This window comes from Lynx rufus, unplaced genomic scaffold, assembly GCF_022079265.1.
Source record: "Lynx rufus isolate CCGP_SWC_20201006 ecotype Redwood Valley unplaced genomic scaffold, mLynRuf1.p SCAF_7, whole genome shotgun sequence".
NCBI classification, from domain to species: domain Eukaryota; kingdom Metazoa; phylum Chordata; class Mammalia; order Carnivora; family Felidae; genus Lynx; species Lynx rufus.
Window position 1 is genome coordinate 75975965 of NW_025814889.1, and position 16909 is coordinate 75992873.

General features: G+C 49.5%; 2 protein-coding genes across 2 annotated transcripts in view; both read right to left on the reverse strand.

The window, feature by feature from the left end:
- Window positions 1-4855, reverse strand: part of KMT2D (lysine methyltransferase 2D) — a 40368-nt gene extending 35513 nt beyond the window's left edge. Inside the window, exon 1 of the mRNA XM_047065802.1 lies at window positions 3695-4855. The gene's annotated coding sequence lies outside the window, so the exon portion shown is untranslated. The remainder of the gene's footprint in view (window positions 1-3694) is intronic.
- Window positions 4856-7884: 3029 nt separating this feature from the next.
- On the reverse strand, window positions 7885-11152 carry RHEBL1 (RHEB like 1). Its single transcript, XM_047067419.1, has 8 exons — window positions 11101-11152; window positions 10398-10469; window positions 9981-10048; window positions 9623-9705; window positions 9477-9533; window positions 9237-9284; window positions 8596-8677; window positions 7885-8439 (listed from the first exon to the last, which is right to left on the reverse strand). Exons 1-8 carry the CDS (start codon window positions 11150-11152, stop codon window positions 8350-8352), a joined length of 552 nt encoding a protein of 183 aa, XP_046923375.1. The 3' UTR covers window positions 7885-8349.
- Window positions 11153-16909: the final 5757 nt, after the last annotated feature.

Sequence of the window (16909 nt, forward strand, 5' to 3'; positions counted from 1 at the left end):
ACTGAGCATGTGTAGCTAGGCTTGAAGCTAGGCATGCTGGGAGTTGTAGTCTCAGGAAGCACACTGCCACTTAGAGGAGTTCTAAACCCGGGAGGACACAGCATAGCAGAGTAGCTTCCTTCCTCTTCGGTAAAGCAGGGTTTCCACACACACTATGGGGGTGGGGGGGGGGGGGTAACGGTCCCCTCTTCTAAGATACGCCTGACTATACCAGAGCCAAATGAAACAATCTAAAGTTACACCTAAGAAGGTTGAGACCCACCCGTTGAACACATTTTCCTAAACCTCAGAGAGAACTAAGCAGAGTACAGAAAAGAGAAAAGCAAAGTTGTAGAGGTGAGGAAGAAGAAAGTCATCTTATAGAAAAAGGGAGAGGGGCGCCTGGGTGGCTCAGTCGGTTAAGCGTCCAACTTCGGCTCAGGTCATGATCTCATGGTTTGTGGGTTTGAGCCCTGTGTTGGGCTCTGTGCTGACAGCTCGGGGCCTGGAGCCTGCTTTGGATTCTGTGTCTCTGGCTCTCTCTGCCCCTCCCCCACACTCTCACTCACACTCTCTCTCTCTCTCTCAAAAATAAATAAACGTTAAAAAAAATTTAAAAAAGAAAAAGGGAGAAAGAGATAGGTGCCAGCAGCTCTAAATGGGAGGGATAGGGGCTTAAGCAGAGAAAAGAAAGTATGTTCTTAAGGAAGCTGGGGGCATGGGAGGAGGGAATCCCTAAAACAGAACTCTAAATAAAAGTTTGAGAAATTTCTCTCTCCCACCTTTTCCACTCTTATTTAACCAGAGGGACCACACCAACCTTAGTAAGGATAAGCCTCTCTTCCCAAACCAACTACCCCAGTGGTCAGCCACTGGGATTGTGTGACTGGGGCAAATGAGATGGGGGAACCCTCAAAAGTGCCTAGGACTGATGAATCAATTACCTAAGAACCACAATATCAGTTCTCTTCCCCTGAGCTCACACTCCATTTTCAGAGACTAGCAATGCACCTTCTGTGACATATCACCGGAAAAGAAATTTTGTTTTACTTTTTTCCCTTCATACTTTCAGATTCTACCAGATTGGGAAAGTGAAGTATCACCTGATACCTGTTACCTCCATTCCCTGGTCATCTCTTTCCCAAACCTGCCACACAACCACACCTGAAAGGAAAGTCGGGTGGTCATCTGGTCGGCCCACAGAAAAGCTGGTCTGGAACTTCAAGGGGCTCTTAGAAGCCACTGTTGGGAAGTAGGGGTTGGAGGTCAGGGTACCAGCCAGCCCCCTCTTCCCAAGCAGTCGTTCAAGGCCTGACCACACCCAAAGACTTCAAAGTTTCCTAAATGTGTTCCTTACCACTACATACCCGCAAAGATCCTCTACCAGCTCTGCTCTCAAAAGTTGAGGCCAAAGGAGTCACAAACAGTAAGAAATAAAAAGCAACAGTGATAATACAGCGGGTGGGAGGAGGACTGCTTCACACAAGGCCAGAGGGACAAATTCCTCTGCCCTCCCCCGAGCGCAGCCCTCTCAAGCTGGTAAGGCTGGCACTGCTTGGGGAGATACAGAAACCACCTTCGTCAGCCTTGGAAGACAGAGTATCAACATCTTCCAAAGCCACAGCCTCATTCATGGGGACATGGAAGATAGACCAAGTAGCACACAGTAGAGTATCCTCCAAGCTGTGCCAAAAACAATCTAGGGGCACCTCCAAGAAGCTGGGCTCCATTTCTCTACCCCTGCAGTCTAGCACCTGTGCCCCAATGCCAAGTCCCAGTTGCCAGGCCCCTGAACACAGCTAAACAAATAAAGACCACAGGTTCCCCCATCCCATCATTCACAGCCAGAAATCACACACACACATACATATACACCAAGGGTTTTTCCCTGGATCTAAATTGGGTTAATACCTAGCCAGGCTTCCTCTGGGGAACGAGAGATCCCAAAGAAGTACAGATCTAGGAGGTAAAATTGTGCTGGCTTCCCTTAGCCCCAGGCCTAAGAGGCCCAAAACAGCAAAGAAGACAGGGATTCATCTCAACCCACTCTCCTCCCTGACACCATCCCAGACCAATAGTTTTAACTCTATTTTCCCAGCCAAAGGGGAAATGGAAGCTTGAAGAGGTGAAAGGCTGAAGTAGGCCCTTGAGTGAACAGCTCTTCTGTAGGACTCAGGACTTCCTGGTTCCCAGCCTGAGAATCAAACCACACCTCTCCCCACCCCCATTTTGGGCCAGCCCTCCAGGAAGAATCCAAATGGCAACACTGGACCCGTCGACCCTCCGGACGGTCTCTGGGTCATCCTGGGGTCAGCCACAGCTAACAAGGAGAGGTCCCTCCTAAGGAAGCTCTTTGGGGACAGACAACAGGAGGGTCCCTTCAGAGGCAGCAGTGGCAGAGAGCATGGGTGACAGCTAGCCTCACTCTACCACCCCTGTAGCACTTCTCACCTCAGGGTTACCACCCAGAAATCTTTCAAGGGCAAAACCCCTATTTTCTCCAAGATCAGACTGGAAGAGATCTAACCTATGTATGTTGGAGAGGGTGGAGTGAGGGAGCAAAACACACCAGCCAAATCCCTGCTGGGCAGCATGACAGCTGTGAGAGGGGCTGTCCCAGCCCAGGGCTCAGAGGCATGAGGCTCATGCTGCACCTTCATGCACTCACATACACACCCCTTCTCCCCAACACCTCCTGCCAGGGTTGGAAACACAGGCTTTGGCTGAAACAGCTCTTGATCAGGTCATTTCTCCTCCAAAGAGGGACAGGCCACCCTATTTTGTAGGCTTAGGACAGGATCTGAGGACCAGTTAACATTCCCTAATTGAAAAGGGTTTGGAGAGGTCTGGGAGGGGCCTATGGGATTGGCCAGGACTTATGGGCAACCAGCTCTCCACACTAGGCCCAGAGAAAGCGGGAGACAAAAGCCATTTTTTTGCAGCCCACATTCGCAGGGAGCAAATCTCAACGGCCTACTCTATAATCCCCTAGAGATTATGTCCATCCCCAGAGGAGGGGAGGCAAAGCAGGCTAAGACAGCACTAGGCCTTGCTGGGGTCACTTTGTCAGGCAGGGGCAGTTTAAAGTTGAACAGCAAGGCCAGAGCTGCCCCCAGCCCCGCCTCCTTCTTGCCCCAGCCACCCCCTTCATCACACTAGTTAATTTCCACACACTCTCCCTTTGCACAGTGAAATAAGGCCTGGTGAAATATCTAGGGTTCCTGGAGTCTCCCAGAGACTGCTCTGGGTGCCCGGATGGGCAAGAACAACCTTAAAGTCCAACCTGGCAGTAAGTCTGACCTGGCAGTGGCACTCTATCCTCCCTCCCAAAGTTGTTCTGTTCCCAAGGCCCACAAGGAACCCTGAGGGAGAAGCAGCCAACTGGGATTGGTGCTGGCATCAGGGCCTGGGTCCTAGTTTAGCAGAGCTCCCCCCAACACAAAAATAAACAGGCAGAAAGGCGATCTGGCCAGGTTCCCAAACTCCCGTGGTTCCCTGAACCCCCAGTCTTTAAAGAGGCACACCCCAAGACACCAGGCCTCGGTTCTGCCCCGGCGACTGGCTCAGGTTGCCTTGACAGACACTGCCAAAGGAACCCTCCTCAGCTCTGGCACCCCTTTCTCCAACCTAAAGGCCAGCTCCGGCCAAGATAGTCCATCTGGCTATGCCCCCAGTCCAACCCTTTCTGGGCCCTGGCCGGGCAGACTTCACTCACCTCTTCACAGGGCGATCCAGAAATCCTCATCCGAGAACATGGCCAGAGCCCGGGCCGCTCCCCGACCTCCAACCGCCAGAGCGATCACAGCCGCCCCCCGCACGGGGGGGCTTAGGGGGGCCAAGAACGGTAAATCCAGGTCGGAGTGGCCACCCTCCTCCCCCAAAAAAACGCAAGAAGCCAAAGAAGGGTTCTCTGCCTCGGGTTCCAGCAGTTTAGGTTTCCATGGACAGCCCCAGGGCGGCGAATCCCGAGCGGACACAAAGAGAGCACCGGTGGCTTTGATCTTGGGCGAGCAGGCTCCGCATCCGCGTCGCCGGGCGGCCTCTCAGTCCTAGGGCCGGGCCAGCGCCCCGGCCGCCCGCGCCGGGCTCGGGCGGAACGTCGAGGCTCTCCAGATGGAACGTCGAGGCGCCTCCCCAGCAGCCCGGAAGGAATGCCGCGCCGCCCCGCGCCGGGCCCGGATGGAACGTGAGACCCTCGCTGGAGCGCCGAGCACCTCTCCCCGCCCGGGCCGGCGCCCCGGGGCCGCGCAAGCTACGGCGACGCGGAGCCGGCGGGGCCGCGGGGCTGAACCTGACACACACCCAGCGCCGGGCTCCTCGACCCCGAGCGCTCACCCTCTGAGGCTTCGAGCCCCCCACCTTCTGCTCCCCCCCGGGGAAGGGAGGAGGGTAGGTGGGCGAGGAAGAGGAAGGGGCGGGCGGTGCGAGCCCTCTGCCCGCTCCCCTCCGGCCGCTCCAGGCCCTGCGCTCGCCTCCCTTCCCCTCTGGCCTCGGGAGCTGCCCCGCCCCCGGCCTGGCCGGCTCTGATCGGCGGCACCCCCTCGACCCCCGGCTGGCTGTGATCGCGGGGGGCCTAGAGGTGCATGGCCCAACCCCGGCTCCCGGCACCGGGGGGTCAGGAAACTGAGCGGAAAGTGGGGAACGAGGCAGCCATTTGCAACCGGAGAGGAAAGTAGTGCAGCGCGGCGCCGCTCCGCCTCCCCCCCCCTCCGCCTCCTGTTCGGCCGGTAGGGTGGTTCCTGCGAAGGGGCTATTTCCTGGCCCGAGATCTCGGCAGCGGTCGTAGAGATTCAGGAAGCCTCCGGCGCAAGATCCGGGGGGCTCTTTTGCCTGGGGAACCCCACTCGAGAAGCGGAGAAAGGAGAAGACGCGGCCCTATTTTGTGTTGGAGCGGAGCGGCGGAGGGATACGGCCCTCTCGGAGGAAAGGCTGTGACTCTGCAGTTCTACGCACACGCTGTGGGATCCCTCCGCCTCGGGTTAACCCCGACTGCGCCGGGCCGGCCGCTGTGCAGACACGTGGGAATGAAGCCCCCCTCCTCTGCGCCCCGGCCCTGGACCTGCCTCCTTCACTGACCGGCTTGTGAAACTAGGACTGCGGCCACTTTCTAGTTCCGTTCCCTTGCAGTTTTCAGTCCCAGAAGCTCCACCAGCCCCCTTGCCTTGGCCAGGGGCAATCTTTCCCGGGAGGGGGATGGAAGAAGAGCCAGGAGATTGGCCGCTGCTCTGCATCCTGGGAACTGGAGTCCGCAAATGGAGAAAGTGAGGCACGGCGCCTGGCGCTGCAAAGGGTGGGTTCTTGCCACGTTCGGGGGCCCTAAGGAAAGCGGTACGAGTCCCTAGTCGTTCGTTGTGGCTCTCAAACCCCTCCGTGAGGAAAGAAGACTGAGTGCTACCACAATCACCACACACACCTCCCCCATCAAAACAAATGTGGAGTTTCCTTCCTTTCCCCGGGTGCTCCCACCCCCACCCCTAGTCTTTCTCCCCGGACCCTCAGGGCCTGTGTCCCCTTTTTTAGGAAACAGAGGGGATGTACCTTGGAGCCTTTCTGCTACCTGGCCGGAGTGCTGTTACTCTAGACAAGATCCCAAAACACTACTTGCAGGCATTCCCCCACACACCCCCGTAAGTCTGGGTGAGAAAGGATTGGAAAGCCTTTTCTGCATTAGCTGTAACCACGGGATGAACAGAAAGAGACACACTAACTATGTGCTAGATACTTTATATATTCTTAGTTATTCCTCACCCTCCTTATGAACTACGTAGAATTATGTTTCTATGATGATGAGATTGAGGCTAAATAAAATAGGTAAAATTTCCCAAAGAATTACATCTAGTGACATCCATGATTCAAGCCAATGGCCATGTTTTTCCTAGGATTGTATATATCTAGATAATAAAAAAAAATTTTTTTTAAGGAGGATGCGAAGAAAGAGGTAAATCAGGTGCAGGGCTGGTTTTGTGGAAAAGGGTTTATTTACAATGCTGTCCAATAGAACTTTCTGCAGTGATGGAAATGCGTTACAGCTACACTAATTCGACTCAGCCACATGTAGCTATTGAGCACTTTGAAATGTAGGTGGTGCAACTGAGGAACTTTATGTTTAATTTTAATACTAAATTAAACTTAAATAGCCATATGTGACTTGTGGCTTCCATATTAACAGAGCAGAAAACCTTTAAATCTCTACTAGCCAGGTTCATAGGAAGGATTAGAACTAGGCATGCCCTGTGCTAGCCAGACACTGGTACCATGTACCCTGCACTGACCATTCGGGTCTATTTCAGCAAAAAAAAAAAAAAAAAAAAAAAAAAGCCAGCAGCAACTCCACACTTGTCCCAGCTATAGTGAATAAATTAACCAAGAGACAGAAGTTGGAAAATGAAAGGTCCCTCCCTACTCTCTACATCCAGAGCCAGGGAGGCTGACCTTCACCAAAAAGACCTCCAATAACACAAGAGCCGCCTTTCTCAAGAGTTTATTATGTAAGAGAAACTGTTCTAAGCATTTCAAATATCACCACAACTTAACTCACCTCAACTCTATGCGGATTTAACTACACTTCATAAATGAGAAATTGAGGCTCAGAGAGGTTAAGTGACTGTGCAAGGTCACACGGCTAAGTGGAAAAGTATTCTAACCTAGCTATTAACTACTATTCATTATTTTTGTCAGGACTTTGAGATTGCTTGATACACTTTTAGAAAACTTCAAACATTTATAAGTCTATCCCAGACCTCATGGCAATGGCAACAGGGCAATAGATAACCTATATTGAATATTCCAGGTCAGATATGCAAAAGGACCTAATTTTAATATAAGGAAAGAGAGTGGTGACCACCCTAAAGAGAATCCTTAACCACCGAGCTTGTCCTTTGGAGAATGCTCCTTCCAGCAGCCTTTATATTTTAGATTCTGGATTAGAGATGCAAAAGCAGCTGGCAGAACTTTTAAAAACCAGTATGACAAACAGTCATCCCAACTGTAAGCCCAACTAGCCTAGACTCAAGCACTAGCAAGGTCACAGCTAAGATTTTGCCCATCGTTCCCAACTAAGTGCATTGACAGGGTGCCTCAGACTCCCTCAGTTGGCAAGAGTAGTCTGTGTTCTCCCTGTTAATGGTACTATTCCAGTAACCCTTGTAAATCCTTGGCAGAAGTATTATGCCAGTTAGACCCTAGGTCTGGTGGGGATGGGGGGTGAGCAGGAAAACTAGAGGCAGATAGGACTGATCCTTCCTAGCTAAAATGTCCATCCTCCTACTGAGATGGCCGGTCAATAAGAAAGAGTAGAAGCAATACCTTTTGACACCTAAAAAAAGTGACATGATTCCAAAGGTGTGAAGGGTGTGAAAAGGTCACCAAAGGTAATGAAAAGACCAGAGAACATCCACTTAATGAAAGGCTCTGGGGACATGGGGAATGGAAGGATTGATATACACCAGGAGCATTATTTCTTCCTTCACTCGACTCTTCTGGAAAGCCAAAATCTTCACCAACACTTTACTCCGTCCCTGCCTCTACCCTCCTTCTTAATTATTACATCACTAGGATGAGGGGTTTCCTTCCTCCCCAAACCCTACCCTCTCTCTGAGTGCCATCAAATGCTGGTGCCAGCTTCCCCCAGGAGGGAAGCTAGGTCAGCATGTGGCAGCTGGCCACTAGAGGGTAGTGTTTCTGTAGTTAAGGGGATCTTGAGAGCCTATAAACTTGGATGGGAGTGGCAGCCAACTGGTACCTGTACAGGAGAACCTAGGAGAGAAGAAGGTGGGAAAAAATAAGTAATAAGTCTTAGGGTAATGGTCCTCCTGAATGAGTGAGGAGTAAGGAATAGCAATGAGGTAGGAGGAAAGAGTTAGCCCTTATTCCCCACCAAAGGCCATAGTCACCATTCCTTGGAAAAGGAGATACTGGCTGTGAGCTCTCCCCACATACAGAGAAGCCAAGACGAAAAGATTTCTCAGTTTATTTGTATATATACATTGTTACCCTAGGGAGTCAGCTCCACTTCAGGAGTCCCCAGCTCCCTTCACACAGCCAACATCCAAAACCTGCACAGAAGACTGGGTCCCGAATAAAGAATGCTTAGGACTCATATCCCAACCCTGCAGGTTGTAACAACTCATTTAGCAAAAACAGAAGACGAGAGGCCAGTGCCCATGAGACATCCTTGCCCCGTTGTAAACATTGACAACCAGGCCACTGGAGCCTGGGAGAAGTGTGCAAACATGAGGGTACCACACTGTGTGACCAGAGGACTGGGAACACAGCTGGCAACCATACCCGTGAAGTCCTAAGGGCCTACACCCGCTGGAGCCTGGCAAGTGCCAGGGGCAGAATCAAGGCAGCTACCCAATGCCTGAGGGCTCACATGAGATGGCAGCGGCGCTCTTGCCCATAGGAATTCTCTACCCGGGCAATTTCCTGGATGACTTTGGTGAAGATGCCTCGAGTCAGCTGCAAGGGACAGAGAATCAGAGCAACAAAGTTACTGCCACCAATATGACTCAGCTCTGAGGTGTATACCCCACTCCCCCACCATCCCCATATCCAAGAAGTGCCATAAGAAAAACACTGCTACCCGACCACCTTCCTAATATTCAGGCCAAGCACCTGATTCTCTCGAGCAGATGACTCCATAAATGTTGCACCCCAGGACTCTGCCAGCTTCTTCCCTTCAACTGCCTGGACTTCCCTAGAAACAGATTTGTGACGTGAAGAAGGAGGACAGCAATGTCCCCACGTTCTCTGCAAAATCTTTATAGAATCTAGACTTCCTCTTACCCATCCCACTTCCAAGGTTTGGGAGGAGGCTTGAGGAAGGAGAAAATCAAGGAAAACAAAGAAGCCTAGGATGGAGGCTTGAAATATGAAATTACAGCTTTTGCAATAGAAGGGTTATCTTGTAGGGGCACCTGGGTGGCTCAGTCGGTTGAGCATACGACTTCAGCTCAGGTCATGATCTCATAGTTCAAGAGTTCAAGCCCCGTGTTGGTAGCTCAGAGCCTGGAGCTTGCTTCGGATTCTGTGTCATCTGCTCTCTCTGCCCCTCCTTTCCTCCCGCCCCTTGCAAAAATAAATAAACATTTTTAAAATTTAAAAACCAAAGAAGGGTTATCCTGTGTTAACCTTCAAGTTAGAAAAAAAAGAGGTGAAATGACTGTTAAGGTCAGTGGCAGAACCAGGACTAGAGCCTTGACTGATTCCTAGTCTATCTCACTTTCCTCTGCCTTTAGGTATAGAGATCTTCGTACCTGTCTGGAGAGAGATCTGCCTTGTTCCCCACTAGCACCACTGGCAGCCTGTGAAGAAATACCAGTTACTATAGGATCCCCTCCCACTCTGCATGGACCCCAACCTCCTTCACATCAAGGCTGGACAACTCCCCATCAGATCAGACAGGATCTGTCCTGGCCTCCTCCCTAACTTGGACCCCCTGCTCTCTTCCATCCCCTTAAGTCCATACTATGTCTCTATCTCCCAGAGCCACTCACCGAGTTTTCCCGTGACCTTCATGTAGCTTTTGGTACAGACTCTCAATGACTTGGAAGCTTTAAACACAAGAAATGGAGCTATAAACTTATTCTGAGACAGCCCTCAGATCCTCCCAAGTTCCCCACTCATAACCTTGGTCACTTACCTATGCAGAGAGGTGACAGAATACACAAGCACATAACCATGGACCCCAATGATGAATGAATAGGGCAGAATGCTGTACTCATCCTGACAAGAAACAGAAACATCAGTACCTAGATACATAACACTCAGCTGGCAAAGGTTTGTGGGTTGCATCCTGGGGACCCTCCCTAGGGCACTCAATATTCCAGTCATTTCTATTCAGCAAGAATTTACAGAGTAGCTCCATTGTGCACTGCACACTACCCTCTGCTAAAATGCTTTTCTTTTAATACTACTTTACAGATGAGCCACAGAGGCAACCAGACTTCATCTCCCACAACTGAACTGCCATGTTTAGATACCCTACCCCAAACTGGTACCTGCCCTGCTGTGTCCACCAGGTGTAGGTGAAACTCATCTTTGCCAAGAGTCACTATCTTGCTGTAAGCTGAAAAGAAAAGAAAACTTGACTGTGAGGTGCTTGTAGGGCTAGCAATGTGTGCCCCCATACATTCTTAACCCTAGGGGTGATATAGATGGACCGGGTCTAGGGAGCTCTCCAGGCAGCTAGAGGGACAATGTTAAGGTTCTCATTGTCTACATCTACACCATCCTGGACTCAGTATCTTGCAAAATCCACTCTCTAGCTCCACTCATAGAACAGGATTACTAGAGAAAATATTAGATTTAAGGTCTAATCAAATCAGCCCCTTGGCACCAGGAAACTCCCTAATTACGGAATTGGATGGGGCAACAAAGACCTCCCTGCCCCACCCCTAGGGGAGAAATCTACTCACTATTCTCCACTGTAGGATCGTAGCCTTCCAGGAACTCGCCTTCCACAAACTGATGTGCCAAAGATGTCTTCCCTGTGGGAAGCAGTGGTAGTTGTATCCAAATCATCCATCCACATTTACATCCTCTGCCCTTTCGGGGTCTGTGGCCCAGGGCTAAAGAGGACCCCAAATTAGCACCCTAGCCTGTGGGTGCCATGCAATGTTTTTCCTTAGCCTACCCTCACCCTCTTCGCCTTGGGTCTCTGCACCCTGGCCACCGGATGCATTCAGTAGCGCCGCAGGAAGCCTTTCCTGCAGACTTTCCCCACCCCACCCCTGGAAAGATCCGGGATTCCCCTAGGATCAAGTCGCCTCGCGCCCGGACACTTGCGACTTGCCCCACACAGACCGCGCCCCCATCCATCAAATCCTGACCCCATCCTCCCCCCCACACCACCCCCCCCCCGTCCCCAGGGTAACACTGGGGACCAGTCTGGTGTTCTGGCAACCAAGCCCACATTAACCCTTACGTTCTCCTGCTTCCTGCAACCCTCCACACACTATCACCACCCCAGCCTTTCCTCCTCCATCCTTTCAATCCTCGCCCTACAACCCCGTTCTAACGATGCCACCATTCCTGTCTGGGTCGCGTTCCCGCGACAGCGCGCCTCCTCTGGCCACAAAGCCGCGGTGCGTCGGTGCTCTCCCCAAGGCGGAGACTCACCTACGGAGCGGTACCCGAGAATGACCACCTTCCTGTAGCGAACTAACGGCATGGCAGTAGCCGGCCCCAAGGGGCTTGCAGAACTGGGGCTGAAAGAGCCCTAAGAAAGGGAGATCAGAATGTAAGGTAGGCGCAGCAACCGGCACAGGAAAGTCGCTCACCCTGAAGCTGCCAGGGGCAAGCTAGAGGAAAACCAAAACAAGCGCCGCGCCCGGAGCTGGCCACGTGATCACAACACAGCAAGACTAACGCGAGGGAGCCGGGCGCCGGGGGATCTACAGTGCCGCGCCGCTCCGGGCTCCGCCCCCCAGGCCGCTCGCCATTGGTTCATTGGAAAGGATAAGGGCGGGGCCGCCAGCAGGAGGGAAGGGTGGGCCTCACGTGGAGCCAGAGAACCAGGAGCTGCGCCTGCGCAGACTCAAGCCGGTTCATTCATAAAGAAACAGAAAGGAAGCCGGGGTCCTAGAGGTGTTTGCGCATTTGCAACCCGACACAAGTGGCTGCGAAGAATCAAGAAGAATCAAGAATCGTGGATGGAAGATACCCGTTATGGCTTGGCTGGAATTTCTGGTCAAAAGATTCTAGGCCTCCGTTTTGCAAGGTCTCTGAGATCCTTGGATAGGGAAAAAAAAGGCCCAAGTTCCAATATATTATCTCTTCTTCCCCCCAGACTTCAGCCTCAGATCTTTTATTGTCAATTTCCATAGTCTATCAGGATCTTCGGAAATGCAACTCTTATTCTTGAAAAAGTTATTGAATTTGTGGCTAGGTCATCTGAAATTTTGTTGTTAGCAACATAATCATCACATTCATTTATTCAAATATTTATTCAGCACTTACTGTATGTTTCAGACATTGTTCTAGCTTTGGGGATAGAGCAGTGAACATGACAGACAAGGTCTTTGTGCGCATAAAGCTTAAAACCTAGTGGAAGAAACAAACATATAAACAAGGAAATATTAGATAGTATTAAGTGCTATAAAAGGCAGCATAATAAGAAATGACCACATTAGATAGTAAAACTTCCTCTCAAAGGAAGCCCCATTTAAACTGAGGTCTGAAAGACAATAAAGAGCTAGCTGGAACAAAATTCTGACAGAAGAATCCATCAGTGCTACAGGTGTTACGATGAAAATAAATTTGTTAAATTCCAGGAGAAGAAGAGGGGAGAGAGAGAGAGAGAGAGAGAGAGAGAGAGAGAAAGTGAGTCAGCCCAAAACAGACAAAATCCAAGAGAATGGCAGGGGCCAGGCTATGTAAAGAAATTTGGTCTAAGGGCGCCTGGATGGCTCTATTGGTTAGGCCCCCACTTTGGCTCAGATCATGATCTCGCCGTTTGTGGGTTCAAGCCTCGTGTCAGGCTCTCTGCTGACAGCTTGGAACCTGGAACCTGCTTCAGATTCTGTGTCTCCCTCTCTCTCTGTCCCTCCTTTGCTCGCTCTCTCTCTCTCTCTCTCTCTCTCTCAAAAGTAAATAAACATCAAAAAATTTTTTGAAAACAAGTTTGGTCTAATTCTAAGCACCCAGAAGGCAGTTGATCATGTTTAAGCTGGGGCACGCCATGATCTGAATAGTGTTTCTAAAATATTTCCCTGGTTAAAAAAAAAAAAAAGTATACCTCTGGTTGTGAAGAATGAGGGGGACAGAAGCAGAAGGGGAAGCAGGGAGATCAGCTAGGAGACTGTTACTTGTAGTCCAGGTGAGAGGTGAAGGTGTCTTGACTAGAGTGGTAGAGGTGAATGAAGTAGAGAATTCACGCTACATTTTGAGGCTGAGGTCAACCTGACTTGCTAAAGGGCTAGCCATAGGAGGTGAGAGAGGGGGAAAGAAAGAAAATGGCTAGATTTATAGAGAGTTCTACTTTGTGCCAGATGCATTTCTTTGTTATCTCATTTAATATCCACAACAGCCCTAAAGTCGGTCATTGGTATTACTTACCCATTTATCAACCATATTTATCAAACAATCATCATGTCCTATCTAGGTGCTGGGCATACAGCAGCAAACAACACACACAAGGTCTTTGCTCATAAGGAGCAAGTGTTCTTTTGGGGGAAAACCAACAATCTAAGAGGAAACCATAAATAAGCTAAAATAAAAAAATAATATCTGTAGCGGTGGGGGGAGCCCAAGATATTAATGGACTAGACAGTAATGGGGTGTGGTACTCTTCTTCTTTTATATGATATCCTAGAAATCCTGAGGATTTCAAAGACATTTGTACCTGAGACTTGAATGATGGGTAGCTGTTGTCACCCTTATCTTACAGATGTGGAAACTGAGACTTAGCCATATAGATAGCACACAGAAGTTATTTCTTCTGGAAGGTCCTGACGAATTGGTATTTAGCAGCCAAATTATACTGGAGGACAGGCTTTGTATAACTGTGGAACTATTTAATGCTTTAAAGAGTTCAGATCTACAAAAGTTGTTTCAAAGAGCTAGTTAATCTGGCCTCAGAAAGGGACCCAAATACCTTTTCAACTGGGTAACGGGAGTTCCTTGCAGACCAAGCAACTTTATGTTGGATTATTTGGCCTGAGTGAGGTTGGTGGAGATTCCAAATTGGGTCTTAAGCACTGCAGGGTAGAACAAAGAACTGGATTCAGTGAAAGTCAACAAAAATTTATTCATCTCTGATGCGCCCGGGTGGCTCATTCCGTTAAGCGCCCAACTTCGGCTCAGGTCATGATCTCAAGGTTCGTGGGTTTGAGCCTGCATTGGGCTCTGTGCTGACAGCTAGGGGCCTGGAGCCTGCTTGGGATTCTGTGTCTCCCTTTCTCTCTGCCCCTCCCCTGCTAGAGCTCTGTATTTCTCTCTCTCTCCCCCTCAAAAATAAATAAACATTACAAAAATTGATTCATCTCCTACTTTGTACCAGACACTCTCACAAAGTGTTGCACAATATGGGTATAAAGATAAATGAGATGGCTTTTATGCTGTTTGTCTTTCCAGATTAACTCCCTATTCTTTTCCACCCAGGTTTGTTTCCAGGAGGCACACCTTACCCCCTGGATATCAGTGGAGTTCAGCCTATGAGAAGCCCTCACAGAAAATCACATGGATGGAAGAGAGTATCTATGTCCCCTTTGGAAGTTCCCAGCACCCCTCAAGTCACTCCTCCAACTCTCCCTCCCCCCCCCCCCCCCCCCCCCCGCACCTACCTCTTTTGTTCTGTTTCTAGTTGCTCTCTCCCCTTCAGGCCTACAGTGATAACAGTTTCTCTGATACTCACCCCAGGGTACTATTCTACCCCTGTGTGGTTTCCCTATACCCTGTTCACACTTTTGTAAACAGTCTCTTTATTAAATCATTCTCAAATTCTCTTGTTTTCAATCAGGAAGAAAGCAAAAGGCCTAAGACAAAGGCTTTTTCTTCCTATGGCTCTTTTAAAATTTTTATTAATGTTTATTCATTTTTTTAAATGTTTATTTTATTTTTTGAGACAGAGAGAGACACAGCATGAGCAGGGAAGGGGCAGAGAGAGAGGGAGACACAGAATGTGAAGCAGGCTCCAGGCTCTGAGCGGTCAGCACAGAGCCCGACGTGGGGCTCGAACTCACGCTTAACCGACTGAGCCACCCAGGCGCCCCATGTTTATTCATTTTTTTTAAATTTTTTTCAACGTTTTTATTTATTTTTGGGACAGAGAGAGACAGAGCATGAACGGGGGAGGCGCAGAGAGAGAGGGAGACACAGAATCGGAAACAGGCTCCAGGCTCTGAGCCATCAGCCCAGAGCCTGACGCGGGGCTCGAACTCACGGACCGCGAGATCGTGACCTGGCTGAAGTCGGACGCTTAACCGACTGCGCCACCCAGGCGCCCCTGTTTATTCATTTTTTAGAGAGAAAGCAAAAGAGACAGAGTGTGAACGGTGGAGGGGCAGAGAGAGACACACAGAATCCAAAGCAGGCTCCACACTCCAAGCTGTCAGCACAGAGCCCAATGCAGCGCTCGAACTCACAAACAGTGAGTTCATGACCTGAGCCAAAGTCAGATGCTTAACAGACTGAGCCACTCAGGAGCCCCTGGTTTTTTCTTTTTAAACAGAAAGAGAAGGTCTCACAGCAGATTTTCACCCCCATCTCCTTAAACCAAACTATTGTATAGCCATCTCTAGCTGCAAGGGAGCCTGGAAGTTTTAGCATTTTCTTTTCTACCCTCTCTAGTAAAGGAAGGCAAAAGAGAAGGTGATTAGGAATAAATGTTCAGTGAGCCAATCCACAAGACCCGCACACCTCGGGACCAAGATATTTGTTTATTAAATATCAATCACCTTAAAGAGTAATGCATACACAGTTACTTTGTAAAGATCAAAGATATACAAAGATCACCAATATAGGATCACCTAAAGGAAGTAAACTATTCTAATGGTAGATAAATGGGCTTGGAATAAAATTTCCAGTGATGGCATCATATATTTTGTTACGTCTCAAACAACTGAGACAAAATAAAGATCCACTGCTGCCAGAAAACTGTTTGAAGTATCTCTATAAAAAGTGAAAACATGTTTACTATGTTTGTATCAAAAGTATGGGTTCCAGGGACACCTGGTTGGCTCAGTCGGCAGAGCATGTGACTCTTGACCTCAGGGTTGTGAGTTTGAGCCCCACGTTGGGAGTAAAGATGACTTAAACAACAACACCACCAACAACAAACTTGGTGGTTTAAAACAACAATGTATTATTTCTTCTGATTCTGTGGGTTGAACTGGCAACTCTTCTGTTATCTCTCCTGGACTCACACATGCGGTTACCAGAGGCCACAGACCCTGCTGGGCGGACCTTTCCTTCAACCACAACTGCAGTTACAGTCTTTCTGGGTTCTCATAACCTTTCCTTCCCTTGCCCCTTTAGGCCTAGGGATCACCACTTCTAGTGGCTCCTCACTGAAGCCAGACTCAATGTTTCCCCCCTCTCCAAGATATTCTTTAACCCTTTCCTACAACGTTATGAACAGCCCTTCCATTATATTCTCCTCAGTTCCCCATGTGTGCAATGTTTCCCCCAAGGACTCTGAATGATACACCTCTGAATTATGGTAGGGAAAATTATCAAGTAAGAGATTAGAAGGCAAAATTATATTTAAGTCTCACATCAGAGTATGAATAGCTAGAAGCATAGAGGAAGGAATTATTCTCAAGGGAGAAAAAGAGAAAAGGAAGAGGGGAAGGCAGGAAAGGAGGAAGGAAAGAGCTTGATTCTGTCTGGGTCAGAGGTTTCACATGCTAATTGATGATGTAGCTGGGCCTTAAAGCTTGAGAAGGCCCTAGGGAAAATAGCAAAAAAGTTAAGAGAATTGAAAACACAGCATGTCTGGAAATACAGAGTGGACCCTGTACCTGCAGCACTCTATGAATGTGGGCTGTCTGTGAATTAAGGCTGGAAATTAGACTGGGATCAGATCAGGGAGGGCTCTGAATGCCAGCTTTAAGAATTTGACCTTTGGGGTGCCTGGGTGACTCAGTCGGTTAAATGTCTGACTGGCTCATGTCCTGAGCTCACGGTTCACGAGTTCGAGCCCCACGTCAGGCTCTGTGCTGACAGCTCAGAGCTTGGAGCCTGCTTCGGATTCTGGGTGTGTGTGTGTGTGTCTCTCTCTCTCTCTGCCCCTCCCCTGCTCATGCTCTGTTTCTGTCTCTCTCTCAAAAATAAGTAAATATTTTTAAAAAAGTTATAAGAATTCGAGCTTTGAGGGGGCAACACCTAGGTGGCTCGGTCTGTTTAGCATCCAGCTTCGGCTCGGGTCATGGTCTTGAGGTTCATGAGTTTGAGCCCCATCTCAGGCTGTCTGCTGTCAGCACAGAGC